Source organism: Passer domesticus, chromosome 2 (assembly GCF_036417665.1).
Source record: "Passer domesticus isolate bPasDom1 chromosome 2, bPasDom1.hap1, whole genome shotgun sequence".
In the NCBI taxonomy this organism is placed as follows: Eukaryota; Metazoa; Chordata; class Aves; order Passeriformes; family Passeridae; genus Passer; species Passer domesticus.
In genome coordinates this window covers 113,287,007-113,304,213 of record NC_087475.1, presented here as the reverse complement: position 1 = coordinate 113,304,213, position 17,207 = coordinate 113,287,007, and the positions used below count along the sequence as shown (strand labels likewise).

The 17,207-nt window shown below is 40.3% G+C and overlaps 1 protein-coding gene across 4 annotated transcripts in view; it reads right to left on the bottom strand.

Annotated features, from left to right (window-relative positions):
- APP (amyloid beta precursor protein) overlaps positions 1 to 17,207 on the bottom strand; it is a 183,243-nt gene that overhangs the window by 106,439 nt on the left and 59,597 nt on the right. For all 4 annotated transcript variants that reach the window (XM_064410851.1, XM_064410853.1, XM_064410854.1 and 1 more), the window contains exon 3: positions 6,178 to 6,307. In XM_064410851.1, the coding sequence (XP_064266921.1) occupies positions 6,178 to 6,307 (130 nt within the window). The remainder of the gene's footprint in view (positions 1 to 6,177; positions 6,308 to 17,207) is intronic.

Here is a 17,207-nt window from a genome sequence, read left to right as displayed (position 1 = left end):
TTTGAGGGTAGACCTTTAATTCCTGCCTTTTCTTATCTTTATTTAGCCATATAAGAGTCTTCTCTTCTATTCCATGGTAGATTAAATTCTTTAATAGCTTTTGGTAGTGGACCTTGTTAAACATTTTCTGAAAAACAAAAGGAAGCATACTATCCATTTGTTTAACTACTCTAAAAAAAACCAAACCAACAACTCTTACTCAGTTATCATGCTCACTGACAAGTTGAATATTCCTGGATGTTCAGCACTTCAAAGCCTCTCCAAGACAGGCTTACTGAACTGTATTTCCAGAATATTCCCTAGCACCTTTCATAAATGCTCAGTGAGTACCATCACTGACTGTCCCTCTGCAGTTAACTACATCAAATCTGCTGGCAGCATTCAGTTCTACTCCAAGACCAGAATGTATTTAGCACGAGAATTTACAGCTACTTTCAGTTAGGTGAGAATTTTTCGAAAGATGCTACATATGCAGACCAATTTCATGACCAAATGTTAAGATGGATGCTTCCTTTCTGCTCCTCCTCCCATCCTTCCTTCCTAAGATGCTAAAACAAACAACACATTAATTAGCAGGATGCTCCCAGTACAAAAATTAAGTTTTTTAGATTGAAGAAAAGCACACAAAAAAAAGGGATAAATTAGCTGTGTGGCACTACAAAGATATTTGGATAAAAACTTCCTGCTCTGTTTCAAAAACTGAATACGTACAATGAACATGGCATGGAACTTACACAGCAGGTTCATGCATGACTCACAGGTTGTGTGTGTGAATGCGCCCATCTGTCAAAACCAAAGGTTTCATTAAGACTCCATAGGTACATACACTCACATAAACATTGAGATTTTTCAAGTAGTCTCAATGTGTATGTCAAACAGACTGTTTTACAATTTGGAGCCCAACTATCAACAGATACTTACAGTTTTGAAGTTTCTTTCCAGCTTTTCTCCAGCTTCCAAATACAAATTAAGGATGACACCCCTCTCCCTTATGACATTTATGAAATGAAAACCATGATCTCTGAAGTGTTTGGGTAAGATTAGAGAAACTTCACTTCTGAGAGGAAATACATTACAATACATCACTATACATCTTAACATACACATAATATATCTATCTATTAATTGTGAGAGCCAACCATTACATTACTCATCTCTAACAGTTTATCTGAATGATCAGTAACTCCTCTGCTTCCTGTCAGCTAGAGTTGCCAGAAAAACTAGACATGTAGTTGTGTAGGCTGAAAATAAGAAAATTTTTTAAATTTTAGGAACAGTGTGGTGTGAGGTTTGTTTGAATCACTCACATGGCTGACTGAAGATTGAGGCAAGCTGGAGGTGAAAAGCTAAACTAACAGGGACAGAAAAGCTCTGGGACAATTATTTAATGTCATTCTGTTAATTAGGCACTGCATGGAAAAGCCAGTGGAAAGTGCTTCCGATTACCCAGAGGAGAATTTGTATTGCCAATGCAATAGAAATAGGTGCAATGTAAGCTCAGAGGAGGTAAAACCAGAAAGTTTTGCCATTTACAGAAATATACAGGCACTTCACATTCTTGTGTGAAAAAATTCCACCATGAAAACGGCAAGTAATTTTAGAGAACTACTACTAGAAGAACTGCCAATTACATATATCTCTTTTAAATTATTCATTCCAGGCATAACCTTGGTGTTTTCTTTGATATAATTGGCTAGACATACATATCGAAACTTGAGTGTACCTTTTCTTCTGACATCAGGTTGGAGGTCAGGAGTTTTCCTTTTTTTTTTTTTTTAAATTTCTCTCAGGGAATTTTATCCCATTTGTTGCCCAAGAGACTATAAAGACTGTACTTAAGAGGCAAAAGATGTGGTTGGGAAGGAGAGGAGGGAGAAGAATGCAGCTGCCCTTACTTCTCTTTGGAAGGGTAGAGACAACACAAGATTTTGGCTGGGAGGTCAGGTACTGGGCTCAAGCTCCTCTCTCTCTCTTGCTCTCTGGATCAGAAGGGAACAGTTGAGTGGCTGCTACTGTGGGGAGAATTCACTGCCTCGGGTTTTTTGCAACACTTTACTCAACATCAGGTGCCCAACAGGACACCCCAGGGCTCCTTCCAGGGCACTGAGTTTCTGCTACATTTTGTTTGTTACCCAGTGCGTGCCCACCTCTGCCATTCCAGTTAACGCTCCAAGGTTCCTGCTACAGCCCATTTCGCCATCCAGAAGTGCACAGGAATTGGCTTCCTGGCGTGAGTTTGTGAAGGAATCCCCTTTTCTCTCTCTCCCGCCAGCCTGCCCGCCATTACCACAGGGAGGAACGGCCGAGCCCGCGCCACAGCGCCCCCTGCAGGCGCGGGGGAATCACCGCACCGGCCCCGCCCGGCCGGGAGCCACCAGCGCCCCTGCTGGCCGTGAGCGGAACTGCACCGCAGGGGAATGCGCTCAGCTTCTCTGGGGTTTGTTTGTTGTTGTTGCTGTTGTTTGTCTGCTTGCCTTGTTATACATATAAATCTGTATTTAAGTAAAGAACTGCTATTCCTTTTCCAATATCTTTGCCTGAAAGGCCTGTAACTTCTAAGTTTTAATAATTTGGAGGGAAGGGGTTCATAATGCAAGGGAGGTTCCTGCCTTCCTTGGCAGACACCTATCTTTCAAACCAAGAGATTTCAACAAGACGATAATTTCACCAACTGCTGCAGTAATAAAGCATGAAAAGTTAAAATATATTTTCAAAGACATTTTTTTAAAAACCAGGTGCGGAAGCCAGTTTTTCACTACATAACCAAGCAGCAAAATACACTTTTCATATAACCTAATGTGCTGGGGTGACTTTATGATGCTTGTATCCCCATTTGCCTGTTTAGCCCAGAAATAAGTTTTGCACCTTTAAGACTGGTTCTGAGAGTGATGGGGAGAGGATGAAGAAGAACACACAAGTTTGTTTTCAGAAACTGCATTCACTCCTACACATTCCTGCTCCTGGACTGTGTTGTCTGCAGACAGACAGAGGGTGGGACAGAGCTCTCCTCTGCTCTTAGTTAGTTTTTAGCTAACTGAGGCAGAGAAGTTCCCTGGACTGTGTTTTTTTTTCTTTTTCTTGGAGCTGTTCAAACCTGCTCTGCACTGAAAGCCCAGCAGAGCAGCAGCAGCTCCAGCTGTGGCCACCGGGCCGGGCCTGGGCCGCGGCATTTCCAGCACCGGAGGGACTGATCAGAGACTGAGTGAGCTGAGCTACAGCCCACGGAGGGACTTCCTGAGTCTGTCATCTCTTCAGAGTGTCAAGAGGTTTTATTGTTTAATACTGCTCTTTTATTTTTTTTGTGCAGGTAAATGCTTGAATCTGCTTTCTAGAGGAATCCCTTCAGAGGTTCTCTCCCAGATTTGCCCCAAAACCAGGACACCTAATCTACTTGTTTATGAACAAATGACTGCAAGTAATCACATTCTGATTGACAGAGGCTGTATACATAATGAGATTCCAAGACATCTGGATGTTTCCAACACTGTGAATACAGTGTTTAGCAGCATACAGTAATAGGATAATGAGGCAGAGCCATTCCCAACCATGCACTTCACACACCTTGCTATATCCTGTCTGCCATGCCCACATAATGATCCACAAACATGCACATAACAGCTTCTCATCTCTATCCAGGGTTCAGGATGTATTTCACCAACAGAACATTAAATGCCATCTATTCAGAAACTCATAGCCACACATTTATCCAAGTTATAAAAGAATCACATCTCTGGGACAAGGATGCCTGCTCCCACAACCAGCAAGGACCATGGAGTGAATTACTTCATTTCATGGGCCACCCTGCCCAAATTCAGCAGTTGCTTTTCCTCGGGCAAGCAGTGAAGAGAGGAGAAAGTGCAAACTAGAAATGCTTATTGCCCACACTGCCCCAACAGTGGCAGAAATTTTGCCCTCCTGCTGTGACAACCAGCAGAGCTCCCACCAACACTTAAATGGCCAGGCTGGTGGCCACGGTATTTTCCCAAAAACAGTTTCTGTAAAGCAAAGAAGAAATCATTGTTTTCTTGTCTGAAGTAACCCTGCAAGCTGTGCCATACAGCAAGTGGTGCAGGCACTAGGGTGGCACACACACCTGATGCCAAGAGGAGTTCTGCAGATCTTCACTCTTCAACCAGCACATCTCACAGCTCCTCATCTCCTCATCATCCTCACCCAAACACATTTGTGGCTGCATGCTCTCAGTCCTCACTCAAACAATGTAATTTAACTCTTTAAGATTAGATCCAATTAGAACATTTTTAGGGAATATTTCTGTGGTCAACACAAAGACACATGGCTGATTCAAATAAGGAGCTTTCATTTTGTCTTGCTTAAACCACTGTTTTTATGCTTTAGTTGCATTCTCTTAAGAAAATATGAAGCTGTGTAATCTACTAAATCTGATGGATGTCACTGAAATACACAGCTACAAAGAACTGCTGTTAACTACTGCCCTGCACAAGTCTCAAAGAGAAAAAAACTCCTGGAGCAGGCAAGGGCTGTAGTGAAATGGGCTCTACACATTTGAAAGCCTTGGCTGAAGATTATGATGCAAGCAGACTGTACATCAAAGAGGCTCTGGCCTGAAAGCAGCCAGATTTCTGTCACTTGCTGTTTCTCAACTGTGAAAAATACTGTCAAGATGGAAGAAATTACTGGGCTAGTAAGTATCCTCAGAGCAATGCAAAATTAAGATTCAACCCTGCAATCAGCTTCCCACTGACAAACTTTCTGTTGGTAACCTAATTCTTACCAGATGGATTTAACAGTGGTCTAGGGCAAGGGTCTATTTGCACTAAAATTACAGAGGAATGGGCACAGGCGATACCCAACTTCTGACAATGTCCACTAACAGCTACCACACTAAGAATATCTGAGGCACACACAGAACTGACAGGCAAGATGGAACTTTTTAGAAAATTATCTTTTAATACTGAAGAAGTACTAGAAGGAGAGAAAAAAATTTTAAAAGCTCTCTGGACTCCTTATTTATATACAAAAACATGATTTAAGAGAAAGTATTCCAAGACAGACATAGTACACAACAGAGGGCTGGTTAATGGAGAAATTGCAGATTATGGCTACTGCCACCATTTTTTCCTACAGAGGAAGTAATTATGTGGCCATCTATCCCCCAGGAGACCCTTGGGAACATCAGTATCTAAGCTTTATTCTAGTCAGGGTCAAAAGATGAATGTCAGCATATGAAAATGACAACAAACTCAATGTGGCAGACACAACTACATAAGCCTCAGTTACAAGGAAATCAGAAAAAAAATAGTGTATGTGAGGATTTAAAAGTAAAAATAGAGGGCTAAGGGCTAATGGGAATGAAGCACTTAAACCTCTTTAGAATTTTTGCATCCAAACCTTGCTACCTAAGATAGCAACCATTCACCTTGCAATGATTTTTCTTTCAAAACTGCAACTCAGGGAAGGGCAGATTGTGCCCTGTGTTTTAGCTACTCTACACAAACGAACAAAATTTCTAGAAACATTGCATATTTAAAAAAAAATTCTTTCATTATTTGTTTCATGGAATAACTGGTCTGAGTTGGTTTCCATGCCTTTTATCTGTCCTGGCTTACTAGAAAAGCAAGTTCCAACTCTGAACTTCAGCATTTATCACAGTTCAAATGGCAGTGGTAAAGCAACATACTTAAACATGGAATAATATCAAGAAAATGTCATGCCTAGAATGTTAATGAAAATGGCAAATCAACAATTCTATTTTCTAATGCAAACAAAAGTAAAGGTTAGCAAAAAAAATGAGGGCCCAAACATCCCTTTTAATTGATTTAAAGCACCAAGGACACAGAAGAGAACAGCAAGCAACTGCTACAAAAATAAAGTTGAAGGATAAAATGGGGGAATTTATGAAGTATCTTTTGTTTTGTTTCAACAAATACAGATTCCCACAGTATTTCATGGTAAGAGTCCAAGTACTAGATATGCAAAAAATAATGTGAAAAAAGAAGGGCTTAATTAGGGAAGAGCAGGAGTACTTTCTTTCTAGATAATGCAGTTCCAAAGGACTGAAAAACTGGACAAAACTCCCTTCAGAAAAGACAACAATACTGAGGTATAGAAGACATTTTATGTAGATTCTCTATCTTTCTCATGAAGAGACTGAAACAACCAGAGCAGGAAAAAACAGACTAAAACTGAGTCACTCACCCAGACATCTGTAGGGAACCACAATATGTGGGTGGCCATTGCACTGCTTCCATCCCCTCTTGCACCAGTTCTGTATCGTAACTGGCTGGTTGGCTTCAACAACATTGGTGATTTGCAATTCAGGGTACACCTAGCATTAAAAGCAGAGAAAAAGACAAATGTTATCACAAGTATGTACTCTGGGTCACTGTAACACATTTGTAACAACACAGTATTCATCTTTCCTCTCTTCTCCCTCTTCTGGTGTGTAAAATATTTATGTCATGGTATGACTGTGTGCATGCATCTGGAAAGCCTGGTGTGTCTGTTCGTCAGTAAAAACATGTGGCTGGTAGTTCAGAAAAATTATGGTGGTAACAGCTGATTGTCAAAAGTATAACTATATTTGACAAAGTTAAAGATCAGCTAATCATAAGTTAAATACCTTCTCCTCCATGTCTAGGTAAAACTCCATATACACGGCATATTCTCCATACACCTAAACTTAACAGCATGCCTTTATGCTCATCTCAACCATTTTAATAAACATCATTATTCTTCCCTGATGCAGCCTGCCTGGTACTAAAAGTCTGTTGAAAAAGTTATTCATATTTAGGTCTACATTACCAATTTCTAAATTGCTGAGAACAAAATTCTATCTGGTTTAATATCACAATACACTTCTACACCCACAACCATCACACAAGCAAACTTTCTGATGAATTTATTGGCAAACCACAACTTTGGCTTTTTATCCCACTCAATCCCTTTACTCCACCCCCCTTTTCTATACTAACAGTCTACAGCCCTCACTTTACATTTTTCAAATTGGCAATCTACCAGCCCTAACAAGAAACTCAGAAGGTACCTATTTTCCTTTGCCTTTCCTCAAGCATTCCGTACCAATTTCCAGCTGTGTGAGATCTGAGCATTTAAGTGCTCTAAAAACTAGTCCACTCACATCTACCAATGGAAAAGAAAAACAGAAATAGGAACAAGTCTGAAGTAACTGGAGATGGTCCAAAAACATCCTGCAGAGAAGTAACATAATCCAAAAAAAAAAGAAAACTGGGTTAAGATGGGGTGAATTCTGAGAGTCCAAAACTGGTGCTTGTAAAAGTACTCTAAGAATCTTGACAGCCCCACCTCAAGTAAAAAAGATTTGTCTCAATCATGGATCTCCACTGAGATCATGGCATCTGAGAGACAGTGCCCCCTGGCACTCCCCTGACTGAAGGTTTAAAATATAACCATGGCAAAAATTAAGAAAGCAGCTTGAGCTAAAGTCTTAAACTTTAAAAGATGCTAGCAAAAAACAGTACAGCCTTCTCAAATTTGAGATCATTGATCTTTAAATGAATGTGGCCTGGTCCATACACATGGGAACAACCAGAAAGCAGTCAAAGCATAACTGAAAATAATTGGAAATAATTTCTTACTTAAGAGACATGAAGGGGCTATTACAATTTTAAAGTTGAACTGTATTAACAGCTTAATGCACAAAACAAGGGCAGATACAGTAACAATGCCATGGAAATGACTACAGAAAGAAACACTGCCTACTAAACAACACACTTTATGCTAAAGAACTTGAATATCAATCCTGCCTTCTAAAATTTATTAATCAGATACTTCTTTCCTTGTGCAAATCCTTCACAGAATACATTTGTCAGATCTTTGCCAGTTTCAAGAGCACCCTCAGCTCACTACAACTGATGGCTGAAGAATACAGAGGCTGAAGGTGCAGCCTGGGATGTTAACCAAAATACAAGATACAGTGACCTCAAGAAAGCCTACTGGCAGAACTGAAAAGTGTGAAAGTTTCCTACACTCAGAAGACTGAAGTTTTACTTTCTTTCTTTTGTCAGACAAGGCTGATGGTCATCCACATTACATACGGATGCCCATTTTCACGTGCTTGCAGAAAGTGGCTCCAGAGCAACTTGCTGCTTCCCCTGCTTCATCAGTGGTTCAAGTACTGAACTCTGCACTGAAACAGCAGGGAAAGCCTTTGCACATGCTCATGATCCCTGTAACAGCACTGCCAAAATGGATTAGCAGGAAACATCACACTTTAACTGACTGCTGTGTAAATATTACCCTGCAAGGCTCCATAGCTGCCTCAAAAGCTATCAAGGATGACACAAGAGGATGATTTGTTCTTCTTTGGGTATTTCCTTTAGCATTGCCATGCTGAACTCTTCCAGTTCATGCCTCCACAAATGTCACACTCATGTAATTAGAACCCATGGTTAGATAATACTGGGTACTGTCACAAGCCATGTCCTTTATACATCAGTGTCAACTGACAGGTTCTTATCAGGGACCCAGGGTTAAGTGTCACTTGACATGGGCAGTGGAAATAAATGCCTTGAATGAAGACAACTAAGGAAATTTCAAAATGGATAGACTGAAATGTTTAAAAAAGGAAATTAAGACCATAAAGACCACTTATTTACCCACATGAATGTGTACATAGCTTTGAAGTGACAGAAAATAGGATTCTGAGCCACAGTAATGAAGACACACTTAGTTGCTTTCCTGAGATGAATTTCTAAAGAGTACATTATTACTGTAGGGCCTCCATGAAAGAATAATATTAGTTGGAAAAATAAGTTCTTTTTTTTTATTTTATTTTCACTATTACCCAAAACCACCATTATAACTGCTGGTTAGTAAAGGGGACCAAATGCTAAGTAGTTAGCAGCATTTGTCAAAAGTACACCAGGACAAAGAAATACAAAGAAACCTCTTCTTTCGTTACTACATCAATTACTAAACTCCTAATTTCTACTGACAGCCCAAACAAAGCTCAGTCCACCCTTTAGGAGAGAAAACAAGCTTTGAATTTCATTATCAATAGGTTAACACCAGTGTATGTGCCAAGGAGAGCTCCCCTCACTACACTTGTATAATGTATTTGCTCTGAATTGGAGTGGGACCTACTTAGTGGCACAGTTTTATTTATAGTGTCTCTAATGAGCTGCTTCTGCAGTGTCAGTGTAAAGCAGAGCTAGAAAGTCGCAAGACAACCAAACTTTCAACATTATTGCAACTTGATGTAGAGAAGTTCTGCTAATTCATCTTAAAAGAAACAGTGATCAATGTAATCTAGAAAATTTAACTGGCAATCAAGAGCTACAGCTACATCTTCATTTACTTCCATTTTCATTACTAAGTCTCCTTATATACTGACTGCAAAAAAATCTAAAAAGCCACTCAGACTATTCAGAAATTAATATAATCTTGCTAAAACTCATGTTTACCACTACCAGCTTCGATGCTGCATAGATTTAGGACTAAAATGTAGACATTCTTAATAAAAGGAGATAAAATGGAATGGGAAAGCTTTTGGGTTGAGATAGAGAGAAAATATTTACCAATTACTGTCATAGGCAAGAGAGATTCAATTTGGAGAAAATATTTTTAATTCCCAATTAAAAGAATTTAAAAGGGCACATAGTGGGACAAGCGCTGATCTGCTCTCTCTGATCAGCAGGAAAAGCATGAAGCTGAGTCAAGGAAGGTTTAGGTTGGATATTGGGAAAAGATTCTTCACTCAGATGGTGGTTGGGCACTGAAACGGGCTCCCCCAAGGAGTGGTGACAGCACCAAACCTCACAAGAGTTCAAGAAGCGTTTGGACAAAGCTCTCAGGCATGTGGTGGCATTGTTGGGGCTGTTTTGTGCAGGGATGAGAGCTGGACATGAGTTGATCCCTGTGGATTCCTTCCAACTCAGGACAATCTATGATTCTATGAAATGGCATTTGTATCTGTCTACATACGAAGGTGCTGATGATACCACTAGCTGGGTGTGTGTTACCCAAGTGGAGATCAGAAACTATTTTGAAACAAAGCTGAGAAAACCAAAGAGGCTACAGCAGAGGACAACACTAAAGGAAAGAAGCAGCTGGGCCACCTCCACCACAGCTGCCTCCCCTGCCAGCCTAAGGAAGAGCAGCTGAGGCCTCTCAGCATGGTTGGTGCAGGTGGGTTTATTCCCAAATGTCTCCTCTAGCCATCTTTGAGGATTGCCCTGATCCCTATAGAATCACAGACCTGTTAAGATTGATCTGGGGATCATCAGGTCCAACCTCCCTACTCAAGGAGGGCCACCACCTTGAGCTGATGGCGCCTGAGTATCTCCAGGGGTGAAGACTCCAGAGCCTTTCTGGACAACCTCTGCCAGCATTCAAATACGAACATTATATGCAACTGAAATCTCTATGAGAGATACTTTTCAGTCTTTTAAATCAATCTCTGATATATGATTATATAAATATGTTTTTCCATCCAGTCACACGTGCTCAGCACATCCTGGTTCAATCTTAAACTAGTACTTGAGCATAATTTGCTCAATGACTGCATGAGGCAGTAATCTCTGATAGCAAAAGCCATTTAAATTCAAATGCTTAGTATTTCACCTACTGATATTATTTGTTATGTCCCTCATCTTCTAGAGTAACTTTGACTATTCAGAATATTGCTTTTATCATATTTTCAAATAAAATGTTAAAAGGTTTTCAAGATTAGCTGATTATTAGGACATGAGTGAAGCTATTTGAACATATATCTTCAGTTTTTATTAGACAATCAAAACAATAGCAATAGAAACAGCTATATGTAAATCTTACAAGTACTGTAAGTGTATATGACTGGAATTAGTGGTACAGATTTATTCTTACTTCTCCTTGAACATAAGGATCTTTTCCTGTATATTCTAAAAGCAGAATCGCTATGGAGAAGAGAACAAGATTCAGAGTAACAAATGGCATGAATTCCTAATTGAGTATGCTTCATCCATGGAAACTGTAAAATGGAACACACATGGACAGACTTGCACATAAACACACATATGTGCAAACAAGTTGGTGTGTGGACAAGTTTACTCTTATCTGAACACTGCAACTTCACGTGTTGAATATTCTAAACTTACAAAATCAATGTTACTTTAATAAAAAGAACCATTCACAGAAATTATCAGACAATCTACTTTTTAAAACTATAAACAAAAATCACGGAAGCAACACAAGTAACAATTTATCTCTGTGATTTGAATGGACAAAGAAAGGTTTTATCACTTCAGTGAAGTAATCTGCAAACAATTACTATGAGCACAAAAGAATACACACATTTAATAACCAGTGTTTAGGAAGACTAGGGTCTTAAAATTGCTTGTGGAAAAGATCCTTTGACAGCAATAGCATCTGAAGGATAACTAAACAATGCTTCAAAGTATGAGAACAAGCTTTCAATTCCAGATTAACAAACTACAGCTGAATCAAAAACTATTTCTATTCCTACGGTATATATAGAATCTATAAAGTTTCTGCTTCCCAGAATTTTGCATTGATGAGTTGAAGAGCAGCAACAAGCAGACATGCTACATTAATTTCCAATGAAGAGGAAAGATAGGATAATTATTTCTGTATGTTTACTTAGGGTAAATAAATGGTTGAATGTCTTCCAAACCAGCCAGGGAATTTTTTCTGTTAATTAAATCCTGAGGACAAATTTCCAGAGATACACTACTTCTTACCTTCAGCCACATCCAATAACATCATTTCAAGTTTAATAGCTCCAGCCTCACTATCTATTGGAGTCAATCCTCAGCCTCACCTAGGAGTTTCACATACTGCTCTTATAATTACTTCTTTAGGCCCATCTAATAAATCACCCTTCTTTCCAACATCTTAGCTGCTTCACTGTTACACACAGAGTTGCTCTTCAAGAGTTTCCTGCCACAAAACTCACCCACTATTTCAATTCCTTTCACCCCAACTCTTGCCTCTCCAGTCCACTCATCCTGGCATTTTTTTAGTTCTCATTTCCAATCTCTCTGCCCACTCAGAGACTCTTAAGTTCCATGCTAAGACACAAATGCTGTCCTCTTTTCTTTAGTCCTCTTCCTTTTTTTCTCTAGGCATGCAAAGTCGGCAAACATTTCAACACTCCAGCTAGTTTCCTTCTTTACTGATCTTATCCTATGGAAAGGAAAGCAAAGCAAAACTAAACATGCAGGTGTGAGTGTGTGTGTGAGAGTGAGATGGCAAATGATTAACCTTCCAGGCATTAACCACAGATTGGGGGAGATGGGGCCAGAGATCAAAATATTGCTGAAATTTTTAGTCCCGGTCATGACAACAAGCACTTAGTGCTTTTCTCCATGAGCAGGGTACATACAACACATCCTGATAAATCATTCCAACTGCCTTGGGTATTGAGAGTGCTAGAAACATGAGCTGGTTTTAGTGCAGTGACCAACTGGGTTGGTTCACCCAATGAAGCTTCATACACACATGATCTCTTCTCTTAAAATTCCCTAATGTGCTTTTATCTGGAATTTCATGCAAGACTGCCACTTCCTCTGTAATTAAAGTGCTCAGAAAGGCTGCCAGCCCTGAGGCAGCCAGCTCAAGCCTAATCCATGCACTGGACTCCATATTTTAAACAGACCTAAATGGAACACTCGTACTGGTTTTCTCTCAACTTTTCTTCTGCACATGGGGAAGGCAGAAGCCTATGAGAGCAGAAATAAGGCTGCAAGGTCAAACACATCCTCCTCACTGCCTTTCAAGTACTTGATTTTATAGCACAAATGTCTGTATGCAGCAAGAAAACCAAACCAAAACTTGGGCCTTGCCAAGAATATTCTGTTTACCACATCAGGTTTTCTAAAGCCTGTCTTGTGTAATTGTAGAGGATATCCAGCTTTTTATACTATAAAACCTCAGAGTAAACAGGGCCGGACTTATAGTCTCTACTAAGCTGCTTCCCTGTCGACTTTAAGCACAACAAGCATTTCTACTTCTCCATAGGCAGAGTATTTTATTCACAGTCAACAAAGTCCACTTCATCATGTCACCACTAGCCTGTTCACACATTTACTCTCCTTGAATTGAAACTCATCTGCCTCTTTCTCTACAGCATCACCAGAAGGAATTGACAGTTTTTGGGTTGGGGTGTTGGTGGTTTTTTACATTTTTTTTGCTTATGTGCTTCCACTTTTACATTAAATTTCTGCATGAATAAGGTTAAATATTCAAGCAGTGAGACAGAGTAATACCTAATCAAGCTAACAGGCTATTTTTTCTCTAAGCAATATATCATGTGTAAAGGACAAGGACTATTGTCCTCCCAGAAAGGGGGTGGAGGGGAAGGGGAAAAAGCAGCCAGAAGTAATTTTAAAATAATAATAAAAATCTCCTCGTTTAGGCATGATACAATATTTTATCCACCCACTTCCCTCTTTAAGGGTGTGATAGGTTAATCTGGTTTTTAGCAGGGATGAAGAAAAAACCACAGAGGCTGCTTCTGGAAGAGCAGCTCCTCAAAAGTTCTACTCTGTCCAGCAGAGCCAATCCCTAAAGGCTCTGACGAATGACATCTTGGTTGGCCCGATTAGAGTAGTAAGCAACACCTCTGTGATGACATATTTAAGAAGGAAAAAAAGCCATGCCACTGCTCTTTCTTCCTGCCCTCTGAGGGGTGGTGAGGGGGCCGTCAGGCTCCTTCCTGGCAGGAAGCGGCCATGTGGCTGAGATCCGCGCAGCCATGGCAGCGCCACGCGGCCGCTACTGTTTCAACATGGCTCACAACTTTATTTGCTCTTTATTTGCCGCTTTTAACTGGCCATGCTGCAGATAGAAGGGCAAAAGCGGCGGCAGCAGCCTTTCTCCTTTCGGCACCCTGCATGAAGAGAGGTGCTGAGTAAAGCCCCAGCAGCACGGCAGCCAGCACAGCTCGCACAGTGCCGGCGGAACCATGTCACCAGCAGCGAGAGGCATGGTGAACAATTCCCCAGGATCAACTTTTCAGTTCTGCAGAACTCTACAAAAACTTTTCAATTGATAGAACTTGAGAACAAACGAATCTACAGATACCAGTTCTCTCCCGAGTCAGAGAAAATGAAAAGGTGAAGACACGTGAGGAGAACAACATGGTGACACCAAGGTCAGTGCAAAAGACAGAGGGGGAAGAGGAGGTGCTCTGAGCATCAGAGCTGAAATTCTTCTTCTGCAAGCTGTGGTGAGGACTATAATACAACAAACTGTTTCCCTGTAATTCATGAAGTGCATGGGAGGATGCAGAATTCAGTTACAGCCCACGAGAAAAAGGTGCTCACTCTGGAACGGGTGGATATTGAGAAGCTGTGATCTGATGAGAGGCTTGAACAGAGAGAGAGAGAAAGAACCCTTGCTTCCAGAGATAGAGGAAGAGGACCTTTGCTTTTATACTCGAACAGCTCATCCTTAAAAGACCGTACCCCATGAATAAAATGGCCCAGGAGAAAACAGTTGTGGGAAGACTGCTTTGCCCATGGGAGGGACCCACATTGCAGCTGGTTTGGGCAGGACTGCTACTCATGAAAATCAGAGATGGAAAACCACATTGAAAAAGTTCACAGAGAACTGTGTCCCATGGGAAAGAGCCCAAGGCATAGCAAAAGAGACTCCTCTCCCAAAGAGAACTGAAGAAAGATTTTTCTTTTTTTTAGAAGAAGTACACAAGAAGCATCCCCCAGGGCAATTATGCTGTTTAACACTCACTACACACTCTTTTTTTGTAAAATACACTTTTTTTTTTCAGAATGGAAAACATGCAGCAAAAAATTCCTCTCTGTTGGTGCACTACCGCATGAGACCCACCCACTTTGGTTTATTTTCCAGCAGTGAGAACAGGCCCACAGTTCACCTTTGCACTTCCTCAGCAAACCCCACTACTCACAGGCTCCAAGCTGTGCACAGAGCACAGAAGATGTTAGGGGCCGAAGTTTTTGGGTCATTTTTTACACTTACAGGTAAGAAACACTGCTGTAGAGCTGGCTACTGAACTTTGTACACATAAGGAGGGAGAAGGTTCTGACAGAAGCTCTCAACAACAAACTCACATAAGCATCAAGTCTCCACGTGTAAGAAGTTACCAGTCACCAGGCATCTTTGCACTTACCAGAAGCAGCTCAGAAGCCTGCAAATCTAAGAACATCCTCTCTTTGTGCTCCATTCCCCACCAAAAAAGAAGCTGAACATTTTGTTGCCAGCTTTCCTCCTCCAGCAGTATGCTCCCACACAGATGGCAAAACGTTTTTTGAGACTTGGTACTGCATGCTCCACTGAAGTCAACAGAAACCCTGTGATGCCTTAGGATTTAGCTTTTATATTTTTCAGATCCTGTACTGCTTTAGTGTATAACTCTAAGACTCCATAGACTATCAGCTACTATTCTCCCATTATATTCAGACAAAACAATTTCTCTCTAGGCCTGAAACTCAAGGACATGTTACTGTTTCAGGCCCCGAAAAATGTCAACAACAGTGAATTTGGGGAGGGGGGCACAAACTTGGAGTTAATTACTTCATTACCCGAAGCTGTAACGGAGGATTAACCCCCGATATATATAAATGGACCAAACTTTAATCTGTATGAAAAACTTGTGACCATCTTCGCTCTTGGGTGTAGCTTCTCAGAGGCTTCTGACTGCCCAAGGTGTACCTATTGAAAGCCTTTAATAAATACCTGCTTTTATTCTCTTTTTCTTGTCTGGTCTCTGTTCTAGGTAGCCACACTAAGGCATCACCTGTCACCAATTTCTCTAACAGAAAGATTCAATCCAACTCCAAGAAAACCTGAAATATGAAAAATTTAATTTGTTTTCTCCTTCCACAAAAGGCCAGTCCCAAAAGGATTAGGATGGCTGCCAAATGGAGAAACCACTTCAAATTGCTCCCAGTGACTCAGCTGACCACAGTGATGTCAATCCCTAGAGAAAAACACTCTTGGGGTGCAATGAAGTCCAATCATATCTCACAAAATGTCAACACCAATATATTAAGATCTTATTCTCAGAAAAGCGATATTAATTTCCAACTGCTCAAAAGCACACTGAGCAAATCAGAATAAACCCAAATCCAAGTAAATTATGAATCTTCTGAGATGTGTTGATCCTGAATTTCAAAGGACAGAGTAAGGACTGTAACCCTGCATCTGCTTTCCAATATAAACCATTGCAAAGCCGCAACATGCCCATGAACATGTCCCTCTGCACCCTGCATCTTGCCAGCAGATATTCCAGCCACAGAATCATCAAGATAGTCAGTTCCCCAAAATCCACACAGAACTTTAATATTAAAAGTTATGATAATTTATTGCGTGTGTCTTTTTTTACTTTTGTTTCACAGTAAGGCTGGCAAACAACACATTTAAGTTAATATGACCTTTGGTACCCTTTCTTCAACAAGAATTAAGTTCACTGAATTGGACTGAAGTAAAGATAAATAAATCAAATATGACCATTCAAATCAAGGACTTCTGGGCTGAAAGAATTTAGAAATTGCTGAAAAAACCAAACAAGAAATCCTTAACATTCCATACTGCTTTGGCTCATCCTGGGAGACAAATTACTTCTTGCCTCTCAGAACTGCACCTACACTTCTCTTGAAACATTCAGAAACAAAGAGGAAAGAAAAGCAGATCAAAGTTTTAAATGTTCTCATCTTCATAGGATTATGTTTTGATGCAATCTTAAACTTTGCTCGGTGGCTTAGCAGTTCCTGTTGTTTAGTGGGGTGACTGAAATAAGCTTTACTTTAGCACTCATGAAAATTAAACATTAAACTAGAATGAAGTTCCTTCTCCAAAGAATAATCTAAGTAGCAAAGTCAATGTAAGAATTGCACAGATTTCTCTTTTTAATTTCCAGCACAGTGCAAGAACTTTGTCACCAGTCTATTGCTGAAGCCTAGTGAAAAATACCAGACTGACCCTCTGACAGTCTGACATCCCTTAAACCAGAAATTGTATGACACAGATACCCAACATGATAAATTATTTTGCAAATATCAAATCCATTTGTGCTATGAAAAAGGCACTATTTTAGTTTGCCAAACAGCAACAAAGAATCCTTCTCTTAGAAACCAGCATGCGATACTGATGCTCCTTCTGTAACTCCAGCTGCAAAATCCTGCCAGAAACCAAAGCTACAGCAAAATGAGCAGCAATTGGGATTCTGCATTTGAGATGGAGGGTCCATATGCTTTTTCTCCAAATCTTCA